This window comes from Aplidium turbinatum, chromosome 3 (assembly GCF_918807975.1).
Source record: "Aplidium turbinatum chromosome 3, kaAplTurb1.1, whole genome shotgun sequence".
NCBI lineage: Eukaryota > Metazoa > Chordata > Ascidiacea > Aplousobranchia > Polyclinidae > Aplidium > Aplidium turbinatum.
The window spans coordinates 29,306,470-29,330,807 of NC_137474.1; the positions used below are offsets into that span (position 1 = coordinate 29,306,470).

The following is a 24,338-nucleotide window of genomic DNA, read 5'->3' on the forward strand; positions in this document are numbered from 1 at the left end:
AGACAGACCACATCATTAAAAATCTTGGAAACAAAGCTATGACCGTTATGTTTGGCAACGATGGCAGTAGTAACCTGGAAACACAGCGCTGCAATACATTGGTCAAGAAAATTACAACATACATGGCCTTTGTTCACCCTGGACGTTTGCCACCTACATCATCCTCTACCAAATTTCACTGCCTTCGAGTTTACTACCAGATTATGGTCTGGATGGGTACTTTGGGTAGGCTACTGGGGGGATGGAAAGTAGACAATAATAAGATGGTTCCAATCATGACGGACATGAAAGTTGCCCCGGACAACCTACTGAAAATGATACACTGCAATTGCGAATCGTGTCCACCTCACTGTAGTTGCCGGAGATATGGGCTACCATGCCGTGCTGGATGTGGACCATGTGTCAAACTGGTTCATGTGTCAACCCATACAGCAATCACATAATTACAGACGATGACATCGAGAGTGACAGCGATGGGCTGTAGTAATGCTTCATCCATGTGCTTTCTTTACGCTGATTATGTCAAGAGTCTACTGTACATGACCACATCGTATGAACTCTTTAAAATAACCACTTTCCGGAAGTTGAATCCCTTAAGACTTTGAATATGTTAATACTGACACCCAATACTAATCAAATCAGTTAAAAAACCTTTTGTTGCAACTTTTTTGGGGTCAAATCATATATTGCCCTATCTAAAGATGGCCAATGAGACTTGGATCAACTAACGCTACGGCACAAACGAGAGTACGGTGGTCAGTTCCTTTCTCTCGGCCGCCTTTACTTCAGCAACTACGCCCACCCAATTTATTACACTCTGGGTAGAGGTGAGCAGTGTGTTTGCAAACAACCAACATAAGCCGGGAGTCGAACCAGGATTGCATAATTGGAAAGCGAGCGCCTTACTCGCTGCGCTATCCCACCGCGGCATAAAACTAGATTGCAGCAAAGTGTATCTCACAGTATTCTGACTAACTGTGTCCAAATTTTCCTCCCAACAATAACTGGCTAGTTTTTCTGCCCAAATGTCGTACCGTACTATAATAGTTTCGAAGGTTGCACAAACTAGGTGGTTCCAACAAATATGTGTTCCACACAGTTCTGACTAACTGTGCCCAAATTTTTTTCACAATTATTTTGACTAAGTTAAAATTTTTTGCCCAAAGTTCATGCTAGTGATGCAAACCCGCGCCGCGCCGCTTGCCGCGTAAACTTTCAAGAAACTAAACTTTCGTAAACATAAACTTTCAAGAAATTAAACTTTCGTAAACGTAAACTTTCAACTTTTCAAGAAAATTAGTTATGAAACTTCAAATTTAAATTGGAAACACGGATCAGTTTTTTTTTTCCTTCAGAAACCCTAAGCTGGAAAGCTGTGCAAATGCAAATTGTAAATGCTTGCAGTTGACAGGGTTTTGGAGCTGGCTTGTCAGGGAAGCTGTACGAATGTTTTTGGTTAATAGCCTAGCTGATAAGCTCAGCTCCCAGTTACCAGGCTATAGCCCTAGCGCAACTACCGCATTAGTTACTATAACAGTTAGCCCAGTGAGTTTAGGCTATAAGTTTTACTCTTGTGTGTGTAGTTCATATTGCCACTGACATTAAAATTGCATTATTGCTTACAAAAAGTGTTCAAAAGTCTTGATACTGGATCCAGGAACATCCTATTTGTCTTAATTTGTATTATGTCTTAGAACTTAGATGCATTGCTGCTAAGAGAGCATGATCTGGTTAGCCTAGCCAATTACGGTAGTGTACAACTGTACTGGTAGGTTACCAGTTATATGCTATGGGTGCTTTTTGCTACAATTGACTTTCTCAAAAATAACGCGTTAAAATATTTTTTAAAAATTTTGTAATTTGCGTTGTTCGGTGCGGTGCAGTGTCAAAGTTCCAAACAAATTGCGGTGTGCGGTGCGGTGCGCGGATAGATGAGTCAGTTGCGGTGCGGTGTGCGGCTAAAAATTTTGGGTTCGCTGCATCTCTAGTGTGCGGTGCGGTGCAGTGTCAAAGTTCCAGACAAATTGCGGTGTGCGGTGCGGTGCGCTGACAGATGAGTCAGTTGCGGTGCGGTGTGCGGATAAAAATTTTGGGTTCGCTGCCTCTCTAGTTCATGCTATATGACTTCAGACTAAGAGGGTTAGCCTACCATACACAAAACTAGATAGCAACAATTTTCTTTGCAACAATAACTGGCAAATTTTTCCTCAAAGGCTGTAACTTAGCATAGCCTACTATAAGAATTTCGATGGTTACACAAAATTAGGTTGCAATGAATATGTGTTTCCTTGCTATTCTGATTGAGCCCAATGCTTTTTCGCTCATAAGTTCATGCTTGAGTTAAGTCGTCACTCAAAGATATGAGACATGCAAATATTTTATCCAAATTGTTGCATTTCTTGTCAATCAGTGCTGTTTTTAAAATGCACTTTTAATTATTTTTATAAAGCAAGAAGTTGAAAAGAATTGTGATTTTAATAAATCAAAAAAATATCCAAAAATATTCTGCTCAATGCTTTTTCAATTTTTTCCGATTTATTTCCAAATCAAACTTTAGAGGGTGAGACTGCACCCCTAGCTCTTACACCCATGCGCTCCACCATCCTGCAGCTCAACATAGAAGGTTGCACAACAAGCAAGATCAAAGTTGCGGAGCAGCTTGCCCATATCCTACCAACCAAGCACATGTCATCCTTCTCTAGGAGACACATTGCACCTCTGCAGATAAGTTAGCTATTCCCAACTACACTCTAGCCGGGTCTACCCTAAGCAGGAGGCACGGCATTGCTACGTTTGTGCATGAGAGCCTGAGAAGTGGACCTTTGTGGATTAATCAACTGATGCTGAGATTGAGTTGGTGCGCATTGGTATCGCAGACTACGACATCGGCAGTATCTACAAGCCTAGGCATACCATATTTTCATCACCCCAAAAGAGGACATGATTAGTAAGCAAGTAAAATGCCAGTGGATTTTTACATACAGTGTTTACATCTTCTTAGATGATTAGGCTATAGGCCTATGTAGCAAAAGTGACAAAGAAAAAACATAATATATTTATTAGTCAGACTCAGTGAATGAACGTTTTGTTGTTCATTTGATGTTCTCTACAGAAAACATGCACTTTACATTTGCATTTTAAGCCATAGCTTATTGCAGATGAAGAACTGCTCGATTTTTAACAATTCATTAAAAAAAATCTATAGTTCTGCAATGTTTGAACTATTTTGTCCATTTTTTAATGTGCCACCATTTAAACAAAGTTAATGCAAGCTAGCTATCAGGTTTAAGACGCCTTTGCACTAGGTTTGGTATAGAATAATAGATCGAACAGTTTAGCATCATCAATGCCAACATTTTTCTCTAACAGATACTTCCACACACCGCTGAAAAGCGTTATCCTATTCTTCGGTGTAACACAGCATAAGCAATAGCCTAAGCATCCAATCAAAAGATGAGCACTCGGAAAATGAAATTAGTGATCTATTCATCCAAATAGGCAACACAAGAGTCGAACAATATAAATACATCTGACATAGTCATCGAGTAACACTGCCTTTGTTTGCCACAGAAATAAATGTATCTACTATATCCACAGCAAGCAATGTATTGTCAACCTCAAAGTCAATAAACACTTTTCTTAAACAAGGATAGCCTACTTCTGCCACAGCTCACAGAAAACATACTTTTCCTTTTTGATATCGTTGTTTAGCCTTATGAAGCTTTCGCCAAGGTCACATAAAAATAAAACCTTGGTGAAAATGATGGCAATGCAAAAAAGAGGACATTTGAGAATTTTCAAGTGCCTTCGGAGGACAATTCATTTTTTATGAAAAAAGAGAACAAATCCTCCTAAAAGAGGACATATAGTAGCCCTATAGCCTACAAGCCCAACCCTCGCGAGTTTTATCATCATCTCTTTCGGTGTCCGACGTTTTCTTCGTAAACAGTTCTTCGTAAAGCAATTCTTCGTAAGCAATTTTTCGTAAAACAATTCTTCGTAAAGTTAATTCTTTGTAAAACAATTCTTCCCAAAGCATTTATTCGTGCATGCAATGGAGATTTGATGTATACGAAGAAATGCTTTACGAAAAATTCTTTTACGGATTTCATTTCACCAACAACTGTTTACGAACAATTGTTTTACGAAGAATTGCTTACGAAGAATTGCTTTACGAAGAATTGTTTACGAAGAATTCGCCTATAACCATCTCTTTCAACATTCCCCTTTCCCAGTCTTTACACTGGCGACTTCAACTACCAGCACATCGACTAGGGTTACAACAACATAAGCAGCGACGGAAAATCGCTGGCGGACGCTCTCGTAGCTATGTCCCTGGGTGAAATGAACTATAATATAAAATTGAATATTAACTACGTCACAACGCCATCAGCAATCACCATTAACATTTAAATCATTTTCTGGGCAAAATCTTTCTATCACTGAAGTTGATGTATTCTGAAGCTGGCTTGTGACAGTGATTGGCACATAATTGAAGATCGACATCATTCTTGAGCAAACATTTTGAACATAAGTCACATTTTGAAAAGTTAATGTTGAAATCCATTTCCTCCAGATTGCGCTAGAATCACGAACAGTGGTGAAAGGGTGGTTTAAAATAATTTTATTTAAAGTCTCATCTATTGAAACGTTCATCGCATGTGACATCGCTGTTCCCTTTACTGATCTTTCTTGTTGGAGGCTACGTATTTTAAAATTTTGGACAAGATGGTCGGCTTGAGAGTCCAAAGTACTAGGAGAAATGCCTCCCTACAAATAAAAACAACTGTATTAAATATTACTTGGCTAAGAAAAAAGCAGAGTCTAGGGAGAGCGTTTGCAGTTACAACACAAATGTTAATTCAAAATATGAATTCTGTTACCGCCGCTGCTCGCCTACTTAATTTCAATGCATAGTCTGGTAGATCAAACTTCAACTTGTTCCTATTATTCTTGACTTGACAGTTTTTGACACCCACACTGTCTAATTAAGATACAACGCTCAGTCAAATTTACCAAAGGAGATGAATAGGCTAGTACAGTACAATTGCGGCTCAAGCCTATGATGCAAACACTTAAAAAAATAACAATGACCAATAATATGGTTGATTGGGGTGATGAGATTGATTACCAAATGTCTAACCAACCACTGTAGTAATTAAGAGGCTGCAAAATACGTCTACGCTCTAATAAGTCAATCTCAAAAAGACAGTTCTAATGCGACCGCAAGATGATCTCACGGGATTAATTGATCGACCTTGGATAAAGAATTTAACGGTTACAAATAACGAATGAATTTGAAGGGGATTCGTTACAGATTCGGACAAGGCTATTATCTGCTGCTTAATTATATTGAACGGTAGGTGAATAAGTAGGATGCTTAAGTTGTCCACGCAATCGAGGGAGAAAGTTGTCAATTTAACACAACAGGTCAGACAGATTAAAACATGTCTGCATTCGAACAAGATTTCCCTATCAGCTTCGTAGGGGTGTCCAAAAATCAGGCGCGGGCCAAATTCGGCTCGCGATACATTTTTGTATGGCCCGCGTTTGTTTTTTCACAATCTGTTATTTTTAACCCGCAGAGACACAGAAATCATATCAAGTCAAGTCGCATTAAAAAAATAAATAAAACAACATTTTCTCACAGACAAGAGAAAAGCCTGCGAGAATTTACAATCATTATTGGGTCATAAGTGCGAAATCAACTATTGTCCTGAAGAGTTTAGTAGGCCTAACGAGTGACAGGCGAGCATTCATTCATTTTCTTGCGAGCGAATTCCGCAATTAAAAAGTATTATTGCAGCGGTTTTCAATCTTTTTGAGTTCTTCTTCTTTAACAGATTAATCATGTTTGATCAGCTGTGGCCTCCCATATGAACTCCTTCCATTTAACTTTTTATTGTGTTTGCTTGTACTTATGGTTTTAGAATACGTTTTATTCCCATAAGTATAGCTTGATATTGTCAAAATATTTCATTTTTGTCGTCCTTTTGCCTTGCACCATCCCAGTCAACATTAAATTTTTCAACGAGTTGCTTCTTGCTTCATGTCCGAAATATCTTAATTTTATGAGGTTAATATTGTTTGTCAGACTCCAGTCATCGTCTATTTGTTGGATAACAAATTCATTTGTTTTTCTTTCCATCCAGCTTATAGGTAACAGTCTCCCGTAGCACCACATTTCAAAATTTTTTAACTTTGTAAAGTCACGTTTTTTCATGTCCAAATCTCATATGCATACGTTTGCAATAACGTTAACTTTGTGTTCTTACCAATTGACCTCGGTTTCCACACCATTATGACTGTTGTAAGTGATGTCACAAGCTGTTTTTGCCGTTTTAATTGACCTTCTAATTTCTGTGCTAACGTCGTAAGTGCCTGTTATGACACAGCTCAGATAGCAGAAACTGCTTACATTTTCAACAGCATTTCCATCAATGTATAAGCTTGGACAGTTTCATCTGTTTTATAATATAGCCATCACTTTTGCTTTTGTGTTACAGAGCACTTTATGTCTTTATGTAATTATGTATTAAAAAATCTTGCGGAACACCAAACGAAATGTTCTAATGATGCAACTAACTATAAAATAAACCACACTACAATCATTTATTCATTTTCAGTTTTTCTCAGTACGATATCTGGGCTATTTGGATGAGCACAAAGTTGAACTAACGGCAGGGATTGCAGAAAGACAAACGCGAAACTCTTGGGATTTTCACTTTTGACCAGTGTTTCATGGAACACACATCAAACTAAAACATTTCTTGAGGAATACCAGACGACTTTTCATGGAACACTAGTGTTCTGCAGAACATCAGTTGAAAATTACTGATTGATTTTCACTTCTTTCTGCGTGAACGCTGATGAGACTCCGATTCCCTGCAGCTGATTATGAACTTACGAAGCCGAGTGTCAAAGTCGGCAGCAACGTCTTTCTCTTGTGCTTTATTTAGCTGCAGCTGGATGCAAAAATTCCCAGAAATGCGAAAGTTGTGGTTGTCCGATTCAACATACTTACGGAAGCTGACGTTCTTGGTTATAAACTAAACAAAAAACACTTAAAATCAAAACTGAGCCACCCTCGCATACGTGATGTTTTATGCTTGTCTACCACCAGTGATGTACGCGCATACAAAAAATATTGACGCCGTCAGCGTAAACGCAAATGTTCGAAAAACCATACGCCGCATGCGTTAACGCAACGTGGAAAAAAAGTTGGCGGCGTCAGCATCAGCGCATACACTAGCGTAAACTAATTTTGTTTGCTAGGTGCCAAACATTCACACGGTATAAACCACTCGAAACAAACAAGCTTTATTTTGAATTTCCACGAAGAAACACAAGCATCTGAAAGTGTTCATCCGACATTTTGCTGTGTTTTGGTTCCAATATGTCTTTGCCTATTGAAAACATTCTTTCAACTGCAGCGCTGGAAGATACTGGCGTGTTGTACCGAAAAAAATACATTAAAAAGTATGCGTTGACGCTATGCGCTAAAATACCGCGAAAACTTTACGGCGTAGCCTCAAGCGCAAACTATCCAAAAAAATGTGGCCGCAAGCGTTAGCGCAAACAAAAAGTCTACGCCGCAAGTATGCGGCGTAGAATTTGCGGCGTATACGTACATCTCTGTCTACCACTATACTCGAACCAGACTTGACCTGGATATTGAAGTCAATGCGTTAGTTTCATCCTTTACATCAACACAGCTGTATTTTATAATATTTTTGAATGTTTTACTTCGTAGTAGTAAAGCAGATAAAACTTACCACATCCTGTGATGATATGTAACTTGTATAACGAAATACTCAAACTTTACATTGCTTTGTTTTATAATAATGGTATTAAATAACCCAATATTATTGTACAGTATAATGCACCTGTTTTGAGAAAAACAAGATGATCAGAGATTGTTGGCCCGAGAGCGCTTTAGCATTATCAAATTTTGCCCCCCTTGGGATATGTTTGGACACCCCTGTTTTATGGCATCTTATGCAGACGAACATAGATAAGTAGAGAAGACGAAAATGTCAATTGAGGTAGGCCTATTCCATGGTCAAATGTACCTTTCCTGAATCACGTGATTGAATTGTCACCTGGGAAACAGTTGTATAAGAAAACAAAAAACATCGTCCGCTTGATAGCTCAGTTTGTTAAGCGAGTAGCCTATATTTACTAACAGAAACTGCAAAATCAAGAGGCGCTTGTTCGAGTGACAGGATGTGCACTTGAGCAATGCATTTCAAGAACTGCTTTACATTAAGCGGGATAAACTAGATGGAATAGTAGCCTATAAAAGTTCACAGATAACTTTTCAACAAGCGGAAACTTCACTCTGTCAATCTAGGTGACCGTGCCTGTGTCAGTGGTTCAAAGCCTCCACATTCCACAAGTATGCAAAACTGCCAGGATAAAGCTCACAAAAGAAGCTTTCTCTGTTCGAGGAAAATGATTCCCTTATTCAATATGTTGATACCCTAATGGTATAATCAAATTTAAACCAGCTTATGCATATGCTTGTCACAATCAATATGCGAGGTCTCGCGACGGGCTGCTTTGTATCTTGATCGAGTGTGCTTTTTTGATTGTAAAATTCTTATGCTATAGGTTATCATCGGTCATTGTCCGGTAGTAACCTTTGATTGCGAGATCTCTATTATGTAATGTGTTTCCAGAGTATTCGGGACATTCATTCAGAACAAATCTGGAATGTTCTGTTGTTTTTTACAATTGCCGAGTGAAGTTTGTCATGACGTCATAAGGATGTTTATCAGTAGATCTGTGATTGCGAAATCTTTATTATGTAACGTGTTTTCTAGAACCTTCTACTCCTACGTGACAATCTAGAAACTTCTTAAACTTGCTTGTTTACGTTTCGTGCAACGTGACAGGACAATGAGTCTTTATGATATAATATTACGTAACCTTCTCGAAGTTACTGGACCGAGCAACCTGCTATAAATAGTGGTGTGAGTTGATGGATTATTATTATGAGTTGATTATAAGCTAATTATGAGAGTTGCATTATGAGTTGATTATTATGAGAGTTGTGTTATGAGTTGTGGATTGGTAAAAGGTGCAGAAATTATTGTTGATTAAGATTTGAAGTAGGTAATTGAATGCAAGTAGATGAGAATTGGTGCTGATATAAATTGTGTTCGAAATTAGAGTTATTTGAGAAGCCGTTCGTTAAAGTCCTTCAAGAATTTTCATTATCATTTCACCAGTTGAACTTATTCGACATTTAATTGACTGCTTTTCGGTTATACCGATTAAACTACGTCATTGAACCTTTCCAAGTCTTTTTCCTGGTAAGAGATAGAAAGAAACCGTGACATTCTGGGGGCTCGTCCGGGAAAAACCGAAAAATATATTAACCGAAAGAACAATATATCAACAACAAGTTGTCAAAATGGCGGATACCGTCAAAAATGAGATGATTGAAAACTTATGGAGCATGGCTGAACGAATGGGGCTGAGTGGCAATGAGAAGTCTCAGTTTGTGATGGAAGAGTGTCACAAGATAATGGATCAAAAAGCTCAGCAAGAAGCTGACGAAAGAGAAGAAAAAAGAGTTGCTCGTGAAATAAGGAAAGCAGAACTTGAAGCCGAAGAGAAGCGGGCACAACGCGAAGCAGAAGCTGAAGAGAAGCGAGCACAACGCGAAGCAGAAGCTGAAGAGAAACGGGCGCAGTGGGAAGTAGAAGCTGAAGAAAGAAGAGCGCAATAGGAATTGGAAAAGTTAAGGCTTGATTTAGAAAGACAAAAACTGGACATTGGTGAGCGATCTAATTCTACTAACGATAATGTTCGAGATGTTATTGTGGCGCAAGTTAGACGTCTAGATTTGCCATCATTTGTTGAGGAAAAAGATGATTTAGATAGTTATTTGTTAAGATTTGAACGATATGCTACAATAACCAAATTGAAGAAGACAGCGTGGGCTACTCAATTAAGCATGTTGTTGTCGGGGCAAGCCCTTGATGTATATTTAAGACTTTCACAAAAAGATGCGATGGACTATGACAAGTTAGCTTTGTTAAAGCGATACAATTTTACCGAGCATGGATACCGTCAAAGATTCCGTGAGGCAAAGCCTGAACGACACGAAAGCCCAGGTCAATTTATTGAACGTCTAAGAAACCTTTTGTTAAAATGGTTTGAGCTTTCGTTTGAACAATCTTTCGTTTGAACAATCTTTCGTTTAAGCTTTGAGCTGAGGTTTGAGCTTTCGTTTGAACAATCATTGGACGGATTGGCAAACCTTATAGTTAAGGAACAATTCACAGATTCATGTTCAAAAGATCTGTCTGTTTATTTAATGGAGAGAAGTCCAAAGACTCTAGAACAGTGGTTCCCAACCTGGGGGTAAATTACCCCTGGGGGGTAATTTGCCTGTTTTCGGGGGGTAACGAGACTCGATTTAAAAACAGTAAAGCAAGTGAAGGTTGTGATCTTTATAAAAGCAAAGAAATTGAACAACCGTCTCTTCAAGAAACTGTGCAAGAAGATGGGAGAAAGATACGAAGCATTACTGTACCACACAGAAGTACGATGGCTGTCTCGTGGCAAAGTCATAACCCACCTGGTCGAACTTCGTGAGGCTGTCCATGTTTTTCTGATAGAAAAGAAGTCCAACTTGGCTGAATACTTCTCTAACCAACAGTGGATTTCCCAGCTGTGCTATCTGGCTGATATCTTTGGTGAATTGAACAAAGGCAATCTTTTAATTCAAGGCAAGAATGAAAGTGTGATCGACACCAAAGTAGTTGTAGCAACATTTATCGTAAAAGTTAAATTGTGGAGCAAGCGAGTTGGAAGAGGCACAGTGGCGCAGTTTCATACGCTTGACATGTACCTACCTCGAAGTCAATGGACTTGAGTTGACAGCGGCGTTGAAGGAGGACATAGCTGACCACTTAGGCCAGCTAGCCAAGAAGATTGACAACTACTTTCTGAATTTGAACACGGCTAGTCTCCAATGGAACACTAAGCCCTTGACATGTGATGACAGCCAGGTGGATGATGACGAATTTCTGGCCAAAGAAGAATTTATCATTCTCCGAATGAACCAAGTGTTGAAACTTGATTTCAAGGGGAAAGGTAGGAACTCTTCTGGTTTAGCAGACACCAGGATGCACCAACATTAATTAGCAACACGTGCATTAAATATCCTGACATCTTTTTCAACAACGCATCGCTGTGAACAAGGATTTTCAACTGTCTTAGGAATAAAGACAAAGAAGCGTAATCGCCTGAATGTTAAAAGCGACCCAAGAATCGCCCTCAGTACCAAAAAGCTCAGAATCACAAAGCTGGCGGCTGAAGTCCAGGCCCAACCTTCGCATTGAATGTTTACCACGCATTTTTATCTTGTATTCAATATTGTATTACATTTTGATTGTCATAGTTAGCCCTTTGAAATACATAGCAATAAACACCTTTGTTTTTGAAAATTGATCGTGGGGGTAATTCGCTCACTTCAGGGTGGAGATTAGGGTAACAGCTAAAAAAAGGTTGGGAACCACTGCTCTAGAAGATATAGCCAGTGTGGCGGAACAGTATTTAGTTGCCCATGGTGAGAAGTTGTCGACCGAAGAGACGTTGTCATGCGATAATGACGATGAGCAAACAAATAATTTTAAAGGAGGTGCTGGCTATGTGATGTTGATAAATAACACTTCAATCCAAGGACCGTTAGCGAAGATATACATCTAAACTCCGTATTGCAGTGGAACTGTGAAAGCGTTATGTTTACAAAAACCTTTAGTTGATCTTATAATCGGAAATGTTACTGAGAGAGATTCTGATGTTACTTGTTATTCTTGTGGCAAGAATAGTCACTTTGCTCGAGATTGTTCTGCACATAATCAGCGACGATATCACAATCGCGGATACAACGAGCGCGAAGAACCGAGGAGAGGAGGCAGGCGACGACCATTTGGAGTTTGCTATGGATGCGGTACACGCGGACATTTTGCCAGGGAATGCGTTGCTGACGGCGGACTTTCGGAAAACAGACGTTGCTGTGACAACCATTGCTACCGATGTGGGGAGATTGGACACATAGCCAAGAGCTGCCCTTTTGATGAAAAGGCTTGCTACAACTTTCACAGAGAAGGTCATCTGGCCAAGGACTGTCCGGAGAGGAAGTGTTTCCGATGTAAGAAGATGGGTCATCTTGCTCGCCGGTCCACTGAAGACATTAAGGACGGTGAAAACTTGCACAGTGAACGTAATGATCATTGTTTTGAGAAATGCTGTCGTTGGTAGATCATGCAACGATGGACTAATGAGAACTGTTTTATTGAGTAATTAATTGTTTTGTGGTGTGTTTTGTATTGATTGTGTTGTTACATTGTTTGCAACAATATTCTAAGGGGGGGTGTATGTCACAATCAACGTGCGAGGTCTCGCGACGGGCTGCTTTGTATCTTGATCGAGTGTGCTGTTTTGATTTTAATTTCATTATCATTTCACCAGTTGAACTTATTCGACATTTAATTGACTGCTTTTCGGTTATACTCATTAAACTACGTCATTAAACCTTTCCAAGTCTTTCTATCTCTTACTAGGAGTTACTTCCTAGTAAGAGATAGAAAGAAACCGTGACAATGCTTAACAAGCAGTAAACTGCTAAAATGTCTGGTTCTTCTAAACAATTAAACTATAAAAGGAAACCAGTTTCAAAGCTAGTGTTTTCCTGACTGGTTTCTTTCTAACCTGAGTATTTGCTTCAATCCATTGTTTTATGTGTGATGTCATCGCTAGTCCAGCAAAACGATAAATCTGATAACCCATTTCAAGAGGATGTGGACAAACATCTTCGTATCTACAATGGCAGGCTATTATTATCATACAATTTGGGTAGAGAGGTAACTCTTTTAAACCATAAACAGACATAACTAAGCAACAACACTACATTTAACATTATAAAAACAAAAAACAACAAGCGAACGTTTTCGGCTAGTCATATAGCCCTTTTCAAGCCTATAAGAAAAATACATTATTGAAAGAAATGCTAACGAATCATATAGTACCACAGCAAAAATATGGTCAAATCTAAACATTTGAGAAACTGCCTCGCTCACACAAAATGATAACTGAAAATTACACAGCGCAACGGGTCAAGTATTTCAGAGGTAAAAATAATTGATTGTTCAGACAAGGACTCAGGCAGATTACGCAAGAAAGACAGAAGCACAAGAGATAGTGGCACAAAACAAAGTAATGCGAAAAGCACAAGACGTGATAATTTAATCAAAAAACTGTTAAAAGGTAAGAAGCTCCGCAAGCAAATAATTGCCTGTTGAGCCCTGGGTTTTTGTGTGAGCGAGGCAGTTTCTCAAATGTTTAGATTTGACCATATTTTTGCTGTGATACTATATGATTCATTAGCATTTCTTTCAATAATGTATTTTTCTTATAGGCTTGAAAAGGGCTATATGACTAGCCGAAAACGTTCGCTTGTTGTTTTTTGTTTTTATAATGTTGAATGTAGTGTTGTTGCTTAGTTATGTCTGTTTATTATTATCAATCAATCAATCGTTTATTTATCAAAAAACAAAACACAAAAGTGACATAAAACAATAATACATACAATGTTTAGGTTTTGTTATTGATAGGGAGACAACGAAACGACCATACGGTCAACTAGTCAGTTGCACCCTGGAAAGAATAATTTGAGTTATGAAACTAATCAACAATTTAACCAAATTAGTTACAATCAAAAAAGAAAACACAAACAAGACTAATACTTCGACTAGTAGCTTACAATTAATTGTCAGCTTCATAAAATTGTATGCGAGATTTTCCAACAAATAGTAATCATGAAAATCAGTGGACACTGGACACCATGACAATAGACATTGTTGAATGTAAGAGCTTAGGCCAAATGAAGACCCACTTGTCAAGTATCATAACTTTGCAAAGCTGATGCTTTGCTATGTTTTTTGAAATCATAAAAAGATAACTTTTTGAGATTGCTTGGAACTTCTGACCACACCACTGGTCCAAATACTTGTATGGATTTTTTGCCAAATTCTGTATTAGTGCGTTTAACAAAATAATTATTGTTTGTTTGATATCTAGTGTTATGGTTGTGGATGAGTGAAGAACTTGTGAACAATGCACAGTAGGCAGAAGGGTACAAGTTCATGCAGACTCTGAACATGTGTTTTTTTACTTCCAGTGTACATATGTCTTCCAGCTTTAAGATATTCATTTAAAAAAATAATGGACTGGTATGGGCTCTATAATCGCTTTTTGTGATTATTCTTATTATTCTTTTTTTGCATTTTTCTGAGAGGGTCTAGAACTTTGTTGCAAGCTTTACCCCAGCTAGTAATGCAATATTGAAGGTGAGAGTAAATTAAAGTATAATAAACGGTTGTCAATATGTCTGAATTCACATAATCTCTCAGTTTTAATAGTGCCCAAGAACCCTTTGCAACTTTCTCACAGACTTGTTCTATGTGGTGTTTCCACGTTAACTTATTATCAATATAGACACCAAAGTACTTGATTTGATCTTTTTGCTGAATTGGTTTACTCCCAATCTTAATGTTAACATTTCTTATTTGTTTTTTGTTTGTAATAAGCATGTATTCTGTTTTTGTAAAATTTATTGATAACCTGTTAAGTTTCATCCAAGTGAGAACCTTTTCGAGTTCTGTGTTCACATTTTGTTGTAAGTCATTCTCACATTTGTCTGCCATCATTAGATTTGTGTCGTCAGCAAATAATTTAACAGTCATTTTTGTTGAGTTTGGCAGATCATTTACATACAACAAAAAGAGGAGAGGTCCTAATGTTGAACCCTGGGGAACTCTACAGGTAACTTTTCTAGAAGTGGACGGAACACCATTTACAACTGTGTATTGTTGACGGTTGCTGATGTAACTTTTTAACAACTGTTGGGAATGGCCTCGAAATCTATAGGGGAGGCTGGGGTGCATTGGAACACAGGGACGTATGGAACAGTCGAATTCCCCTTTTTTTCTTTAACTTTTAAAACCATTCAAGCATGACAGTGGCTTCATTGCTAAGTTGCTCACCACATGTTCTGTTTTGGTAGCTGACATGCGCTGAGGTAGGGTGCTGTTGATCAAAATGTGTTTCTGACTAGTTCAAGTAAATTGCAGTTTATTCAAAATAAACTTAGTTACAGAATATTCAGCGAAGGAAAAATTGTCCTACCTATGAAACTAAGAACGTAGGGATACTAGCAAGCTTGTGTGAAACAGTTTTCTCAACAGGTTAGAAAACAAGTGAGCTTCCGCCATTTTTGTTAAAAAATTTGCCTTGGGGTGGATTGGAACAAAAATGTTTGTCTGCATTGGAACACGTTCCAATGCTCCCCAACATATTGTATCTGTTAGTTATAAATAAAACAGTCTGCTTGCAGGAAGCATAAAGATATTAAAGCCAGGTTCATATTATTGTCATAGGTTAGGCCTACATTCAAGTAGGCTACGAGTAGCCTACGGACTTGATTTCATTTCAAGTTGGCTACAGTTTTAGGTAGGCTTTTTAGACTTGAACTCGCACCTAATCTCTCGTAGCTTACTCGTTGGTTAAAGAGTTTACCTAACAATGGTTACCCTTACACTAGAGAGTGTAAGTTAATTGTTTATGCCTATATAAGTAGCCTATACTGTGGGCTAAAGTTACACACTACATGATTTGTCTTCATGTAAAAGTATCAACCAATAACTTGCTGACTTTTGGTTTGACTTCATTTCCAGTAAGCTACTGCACAGTGCACACTAAAACTAGTGCCTAACTTGTCATTGCATTTTCCACAGACAGTTATGGTGTTAGGTGTTGCTGTAACATATTCACGCATAGCCAACTCTTGCAAAACTAGCGACAGAGAAATTTTGTCTAGCCTGTATTGTGAACATGGTTCGAAGTCGTAAACGCAAGACTGATAGAGATTTTTCAGGAAATGTCATGAAGAGTGCCACCGAAATGGTCATAAACCAAGGATATTCAATACCAAAAGCAGCTGCTCAACATAATATAAAACACAAAATGTAGGCTATGCATGGCTGGATACTATTCCTACACAACGTTTGTATAACGAAGCACAGCCTATTTCTTTTTGTTGTTTATCTTCGTTGAAAAGGAAGTTTTTTCGTCAATTTTTCTTTTTAATAAACACGTTTTTGTGATGTTTTACTTGTGTTCCATTGTACCCAAATCGATGTTCCAATCCACCCAGTCTTGTGTTCCATTTGACCCCGGAAAAAATCCACGGGGCGCATTCGAACACCAAATTTTGAGCTCGAAATACTCGGCAAGTGTAAAAGTTTGGAGAAAGTGGAATAATTTAAAATATAGAACTACACTTATACTATCAACTAGCGAGACGTCAGTATGTTTAAACAAAACCTGATAGAGCTAGAAACAAAAACGTTTTTAGTGTTCCAATGCACCCCAGCCTCCCCTATTTTTTTATTTTAATGAGAATAGTATGGTCGACTGTATCAAAAGCCTTAGCAAGATCAAGAAATACCGAACAGGTGGTTTTTTGTTATCAAGATTTGCTAAAATGTCATCACAAATGTTTGAAACAGCAAGTGAAGTGGAATACTCTGGCCTAAAACCAAATTGGTGAGGTGTAATAAGGTCTTTTTTTGCTAGATATTTGTGCATTTGATCAAACAGGCATTTTTCAAATACTTTTGTAAAAGGTGACAGGATTGATATTGGTCGGTAGTTGCTGCAGCTTTTTTTAGATCCATTTTTATGTATAGGAGTCACTTGAGCAATTTTTAGGATGTCAGGATATTCACCTTGATTAATACATTCATTGAATAAATTAGTGAGGATGGGTGCTATTACTAATGAGGATAACTTTATAAATTTCATAGGTATTCCATTGAAGCCGGTACTTTTAGAGCACGACAAATTGTTCAGATGTTTAAGCACTTCTTCTTCAGTGATGGGTGACAGAAAAAAGGAATATGGAACACTTCGAAAATTTAGTGGAGACCCAGTGGTTGACAAAGGAATCTTCGATGCCATTGAAGGACCAATTTCAGTGAAATAATCATTGAAACAATTGCTCACTTGTGTTGGTTCAGATAAGATTTCATTATTAAGATTGATTATTTCTTTTGGTATTTTTGCATTTTTCTTTTTGTGTTTAATAATATCATTTATGGTTTCCCATGTCTTTCCAGTGTTGTGTTTGCTCTCTGAAATTAAAAAGTTGTAATGCATCTTTTTTGCTCGTTCCCTAATATGAGTGAGCAAATTTATATATTTTTTGTAGTCATCATGAGCAGATTTATCAGTTGGTGTTTTTATTTTTAGGGAATATAATTTGTTTTTGATTTTGATAGAGTTTAAGATTGCTTTTGTTATCCATGGTTTAGCCTTGAGCTTTTTTTCTTTTCTTGTCAAGATTCGAGGTGGTGCATGTTTATTAAGTATGTCGTTATATGTATCTATAAAGTCATTAAATTGATTATGGATTGATTGATCTAATGTACAGTGATTTGTAAACGAATTTTCAAGATCACATAAGAACGTTTCTGCCGAAAAATTTTTTGTATCTCTAATTGTATGAGTATGTTTCCCCTCTTTAGGTTTCATTGACTGTATTGCAATTGTAATTGGAAAAATCATTATTGTAATTGGAATTGGTAAAATTATTAGTAAAACTATTATTCGTAAAATTAGGTAAAATTATTGGTATTATGGTCTCAAGGTATTAATGGTATATGGTATCAGTAGTATTATGGTATCAAGGTATTATTGGTATATTAGGTAAAATTATTATTGGTAAAATTAAAATTTTAATTGGAAAAATTATTATTTATTTGCGTCAGACAAAGCTGTCCATATCCAAAACAACAAAATAATGCACAAACTGCAATTGCACAAAGGTCACAGAGAGCCACTTTGGATATCGTCAGTTTAAAAGCTCACTAAATAGGCTATCTACTGTTACAAATTTACCTACAAAGAGCGTTGGAAGAATTGAAAGTATCAGAACAATAAAAACAATCAGATGACATCAGGTCTGATATAAAGCGATTTGAGGAGTGAATGCAACAGTTGATAAACAAAAACATGTGTTTCCTTAATGGAGCATCAAACGTTGTTATATTAATTAATATTCATTGCTTGATATTCACGGGCACAGACATAACGAGGCAAATTGCTCAATATTCTAAAAGAATCATTGTAAGCAATACGTAATCGTTTTATGCTGGAAGATCTAAACTTGTTCCACAACTGAGATGTGAAAAAGGACATGCAATAAGAGCGAAATACAATGTTTTTTACAGCGGGAGTGAGCAATTAGCAAAATTAGATTTTGCATTGTTTGTAGCACAGTAGGCTACTGAGAGCGTACCTGCCTTGAAATATCATTTTCATCTGAGAGAGAACTCTCAATAAAAGCACCCAGGTATTTTACAGAGTCTGTGAGCACAATTTCAAATTTACCTTGATGTAGTAGAGGAGCACGTGAAAGATAAAAGTGTTTTGGGTAGAATCAATACCAAATGACTTTTTAGAATTGAAAGTAGCCTTTTTTCATTTCTACAGTAATGTAGGGAAGGTCGGGTTAGTTGAGCCACTTTTTACATTTTTGCAATTTTTTTTATATGAGTTGCTTTTATTTCTTCATTCACAGTGCTCTACCTTCTGCGTATATTAAACAATATTTGTAGGAAGTACAAGTCTTGTCGAACGACGACAACCGGGTTCACAGGTGTTTAAAAACTAGCAGTCAAATGGCTCAACTTACACCACGGTAAGGGTTAGTTGAGCCACAGACTGGGGTTAATTGAGCTTCATTTATTATGTTTGAAAACACAAATTTAACCACGTTTCTTTTCCAAGCCTTAGTTTATGTTTAAAGTAATAATATCAATATCTGAAAACAGGTTAACAATTGTTCCAAGAGTCGCTCGTAACTCAATGTACGTGCACATCAAATAATGAAAGTAGGCTATTGCTACGGCATCAAAATAACACCATTTCATTAAAGCTTGACCAAGTTTATGTGCCTTTGTTGAGTTTTATGTAGTTTAACACTTTGCTCCTCAAAGGGAGGCCGGATTTGGCCCCCCCCTCATATTTCCTTTAATTATTTGAAGCACAGTAACGCCATGCACTTGGTTTTTCTTGACTTTTCCTAAAATTGCCAGGCGGATCTGATGATATTAAATTTGATGCTAAAAGTTGTGTAGTTTTCTTGTAAATTCAAGATTTTGGTGAATTTTTGCTATTTCTAGCTAACTTCCAGCAAAGCGTGAAATGGATTACATTGCGATGACAAGCCATAAGCTCATAATTGCTTCGTGCATCGATATGCGCGAGCAGAGAGAAGCATTCTCTTGCTTTCTTTTGTTTGGTTTGACCTCAATAATACAAAGCGCGTTATTTCTTATGCTACAAAGAAAAGCCAGTGATCGCAAAGCTGTTAATTAGAAACAATAATAGCAAACGTTTTTTGCGTTATCAGCTCTACAAAGAAGAATAGCAATCCACGATCAAAATAGTAGACTATGGAGGCCACAAACTATTCAAAACAGTTGTTTCAAGCAGATAATATTCATTGACGAATAAAAAACGTTACAATAAGAAATCTTCTCTTGGATAAAGACACGAAAACTTGGTTTCGAAATAAACGTTCTATGGAAATGCTCTCATTGACAAAACTTGCAATTGAGGAAATGTATCACTGCAAATGCTTTTGGGAGAAGCCGGAGAAATAGCGTTTTTGCAAACAGTAATTGTGAGATACTCAAAATTATGAGATAGGCTTCATTTACACGTAGCAGCTAACTCGATGGCGTCCCTTCACTGATTTATGTCGCCTACTTGTTGTTATGTCCTGTATTTTTGTTTCACAGTGCACTGTGTTTTGTTCCAAAGAGCGCAAAATAAAGATGATAATGCTTCATCTACATTACAAAATATTTTGTAATGTAGGCCTACAAACAAAATGTACAATGTACACAATGTACATTACAAAATATTTTGTACTGTAGACGAGGCATAAAGTTAGGCGTCACATAAGACAAACAACAAATCAGCTTTCTTCATCATTGATTCAACATCTGAATACGTTGCGCCAATGTATAAGAGGCCGGCTATTGTGAAGACCCGCCATTTAGGCTATAAACGATCCGATTATACCAAAAGTGGGACAAACTAGTGGATCAAAGAATGAATAAACAATGCTGAGAAAACTAAATCTAAGTGACGAACAATACCGATGTCTTCATTTATCTTGGAAAAATGCTGCCCAAACTTATCAACAAAAAATACCGTAAATAACGGCAAGGATCCCGAAAGCAGAATTTGCTCAACTTTGGCATGAATTTAGTCAGACATCTACAGTAATAATTCCACACATACAATAACGGGCTCTCAACTGCTGTAAGATAACACGATGGTTCTGGTTCTGGGCGATTTGTGTAACAGTTTAGGGGAAGACACTACTTGAAATGATGCACCACACAAAAGATTTTCAATGAAGACTGAGTCTAAAAACCGATGTGGATTGTGCTGCACAATGACTTCAAGTTCAGGACAGACAAGGCACAAAAATATCACGATAAAAATAAAGACCTTGTGGGAGATTTTCGAGAATCATAACACGATGCAAATACCAAAAACGCATGGTTTGCATGCTGCTCTAAGCTGGCCGGCAACCACAAAGGTAGACAATACAGGCAGTTTATAATTCGATAACAGCGCAATAAACATTATAAATACGTAAACCGACAATTTTCTTTTACAAACGTTTTACGTCTAATAGTAAATTTTCCCTCAACAATTTTTTGTGAAGCACTTGCAAACCACGGTTTTATAAAATAATTCATCATTATTATTTTTTACTTCTCGGATATTGTAAAACGTCATCAGCAAAATCACAAAAAAAATTTCATTACTTCAATGTAGTAGGCCTAAGAATTTCTTATAGAATTGTAGCCACGTTGTTTCAACAAAGAAGCCATTTTTTAGCAATATAGAGTTATAGAAAATAATTTGCAATCATGCAAATGGTTGGAAAGAATCTAGGAAGTCTTCTCACAATCTGGCACAAAATGATTATGTTTATTGTATCTCTGTAAAATGTTTTACGACAAACTTTGAAGCTTCGTTATAATCATTTTTATCTTTGAAGTCAAAAGTTATTTTTTTTTTTTTGGCCAGAAACATAATCACTGCCTTGCTGATGTTGTCGATATTACGCGTATTTTTAGTGCTTCAAACAATAAGGACCCAGTCAGCAATCCAGTCCTTTTACATTGATTCAACATTTGTAAACGTTAAATTTATGTAGATTTGCTGACTGTGGGTTATTTCACATTTCCTTTGTTTACGCACGTTCCTCAATTCGCTGTTGCATTATTTCGACGCTGGCGGCAATTCGCTGTTGCATTATTTCGAATTGATTGACACAATCTTCAATAAAAAGTGAGCTTCGAACTTAGCTTTGTTGATATAAATGCTGTATTTTTTGTGGATGTAATTTATGAGTCATGTTTATAAACACCCGTAAGCGAAATGACTTATGATGTGGCCTGCATGATATTTGTGATGCGACTTGACACAAATCCACAATTTCAAAAGCACCTAATTTGAACTTAGAAATTTCAGATAATTTCAACAACTTGTTCAACTGTCTTCTCTCTACTAAAAATATTCATACTACAAACTCAATTGTAGACCTAAATACACAAACGAAGATGTAAACAGCTATTCAAGCAGGCTAAGGTGTTACTTATGAGAAATTTGGTTCCATAAAACTAGAAGCTAGCCATGAGTTTGGGAATGCATTAGTTTAGGATAAAAATGTAAGACAACAAACGCAGTTTTGTTTTTTTTTCAAATTCGTGTAACAATGTTACTTTGATTGTAACTATTTTAGAATCAGTGAGTAGCTTACAATAAGATTTGCTCGCAAGTCGTAAATTCTAATCAATGCAATGATTCGGCACACCGCACACACACTTCGTGCGTTCGATCGAGCTCTTTGTTATTCAGAAGTTTGCATGAAATCGGATTAGCACGGTAATTAAATAGCGGCAAGTTAAATCAAAATTGTCGTTTTTGGGTACCTTTGCAAAAATTGAAATATCAAGTTTAACATATAAAATTTTAAAATAATGACTTTTCAAACTTATATACAAATGATTTGCTTTCACACCAGTGCAACTTCTGTTCAAATAGCATCAGCGGATAACACGTAACAGCTGATTGAATTTGATCCAAAAACGGCCCCCCCTTGAGCAGTTAACTTCCAAAAAAACGTTGAAAAGCAAAGGGTTAAAGAGATTTATTGGACCGTAAACAGACTTATCCAAAGGCTGCAATCTATGTAAGGTGTGTGGAGGTATCGTAAGCATTATAACGCGCTTTTTACACTGGCTCAACTAACACCGAAGGCAGTGGCTCAACTAACACCTTAACTATACCGCCATGAAAATGTTAAAACTACAGCAAAACTTCATGGCACACGATGCCGCTTTTTATGCGGAACGTAGCTTGTTTGGTAAGCTACCAAACAAATTAAATGAATTGTCTCAGTAACCAAGTATAAAAAAAATATTATTGGACATACCTCTATTTTTAAAATCTACTTTCCAAGGTCAAAACACAACTTTTTAACTTCAGCAGCACATATAATATCAATCGTCAACTCAAACCAGACGGGAGACCACGCGATGAGAAACTTTAAGATCACGTGATGATAAAATGTGGTTACTTCACCACATTTAAGAATTAAAAGGGGTGGATCAACTAACCCAGTGGCTCAACTGATGTAGTAGAGGAGCACGTGAAAGATAAAAGTTTTTTGGGTAGAATAAAATACCAAATGACTTTTTGAATTGAAAGTAGCCTAATTTCATTCCTACAGTATGTAGGCTATCCTTTTTTTACTGTATTTATGTACAATTGGGTGCTTCGGTTTCAAAAATTTAAAAAGTGCAGTTTGAAAAAAGCGGAAATGCTGTCCCATATCAACAAGTTTCTCTAATTAACGATCAAAAGGCAAAGAGAAAATGAAGAAGACAAAAAATTAAACAAAGAACTCCAACAATATTTCCTGAGTTTTTTTGAATTCAAATAAAAATCCAAGTAACAATTTGCATTTTTGTATCCTATGCAAACTTACTATGATAAAATAAATCTACACAATACCTTACAATACACAAAAACAAAACAAAAAATAGGGGCAAAATGAAGTTTATTTAAGCAATAGACTAAGTCTGCTAACCTTTTTTTATACCAGTAACTTATGCCTACGTAACCCAGTTTTCATGTCGTAGTGAAGTAATGCAGCCTAAAGGAGTATATATTATAAGCAAACGTAACCTTTCCAATAATCTAAAAAAAGCATGTTAAAAACTCTAATTCAAAATGAAGTTTGAATACTTAGCAAGGTACTAAAAATGTTTTTATTAATCTATTTTTCTAGGCAAGCTGTTCAAAAATTTAGAGTTCATTATCATCAGCCGGCCATGCCACAGCTGGCAGATGGCCTCCACATATGCTTCCACACCATTCTGTTTTTTGCTGTTCTCATCCAGGTGGTGCCAATCTTTTCTTTCATGTCATCTCGCCATCTTCTTTTTGGTCTCCCTCTAGTTCTTCTTCTATATCTTGGTGTCCATTCTGTGGTTATCTTTATTATTTTTGTCTTTTTCTTATTCCTCTAGCAATTGTTGCAGAGCACATTCTGACTGTGCTGAAAAGATGATGTCATCTGCAAATCTGAGATTGCTCAGTAGTTGTCCATTAATGACAAGTCCAGTCTCAGATTTTAACATCTTGAATATCTCTTCAACTGCAGCTGTAAACATAACAGGTGAAAGAGTGTCACCTTGGCGCACCCCTTTCTGAATCTTTATTTTATCACTTAATTTCTCTGTTCTGATTTACGCAGTGCCATTTGTGTATGTGTTTTTGATAATGTTTACTATTTTATCTGATATACCATGAATTTGAATTGCATTAAAACAGAGGAGTGCTTGATGGAATCAAATACCTTCTCATAATAATCAACAAATGTCATAAATATGGGTAATTGGTATTCATTCATCTTCTTTAAGATCTGCCCAACTGCATGCAGGTGATCAATGCAAGAGAATCGTTGTCTGTAAGCTGCTTGTTCAGGGGGTTGGTTTTCATTTAGCTGCTACTTATTCTGTTCTTGATGATTTTCATAAATAGTTTGTAAATATGAGAGAGTAGGCTACTTTTTTTACTAAACTTTTTTTTGAACCCTTAAATCGGCGTCACAGAAGCAAGGTCAGGGGGTCTATCAAAGTCCGATTATGAACCACAGTGTTAAA

At 37.0% G+C, this 24,338-nt stretch overlaps 1 protein-coding gene across 1 annotated transcript in view; it reads right to left on the reverse strand.

Annotated features, from left to right (window-relative positions):
- Positions 1-3,559: 3,559 nt before the first annotated feature.
- LOC145767521 (carbohydrate sulfotransferase 1-like) overlaps positions 3,560-24,338 on the reverse strand; it is a 43,683-nt gene continuing 22,904 nt past the window's right edge. Inside the window, exons 5-6 of the mRNA XM_082579359.1 lie at positions 12,730-12,838; positions 3,560-4,770 (exon numbers count right to left, since the gene is read on the reverse strand). Coding sequence (XP_082435485.1) covers positions 4,390-4,770; positions 12,730-12,838 — 490 coding nt within the window. The 3' untranslated portion in view covers positions 3,560-4,389. The remainder of the gene's footprint in view (positions 4,771-12,729; positions 12,839-24,338) is intronic.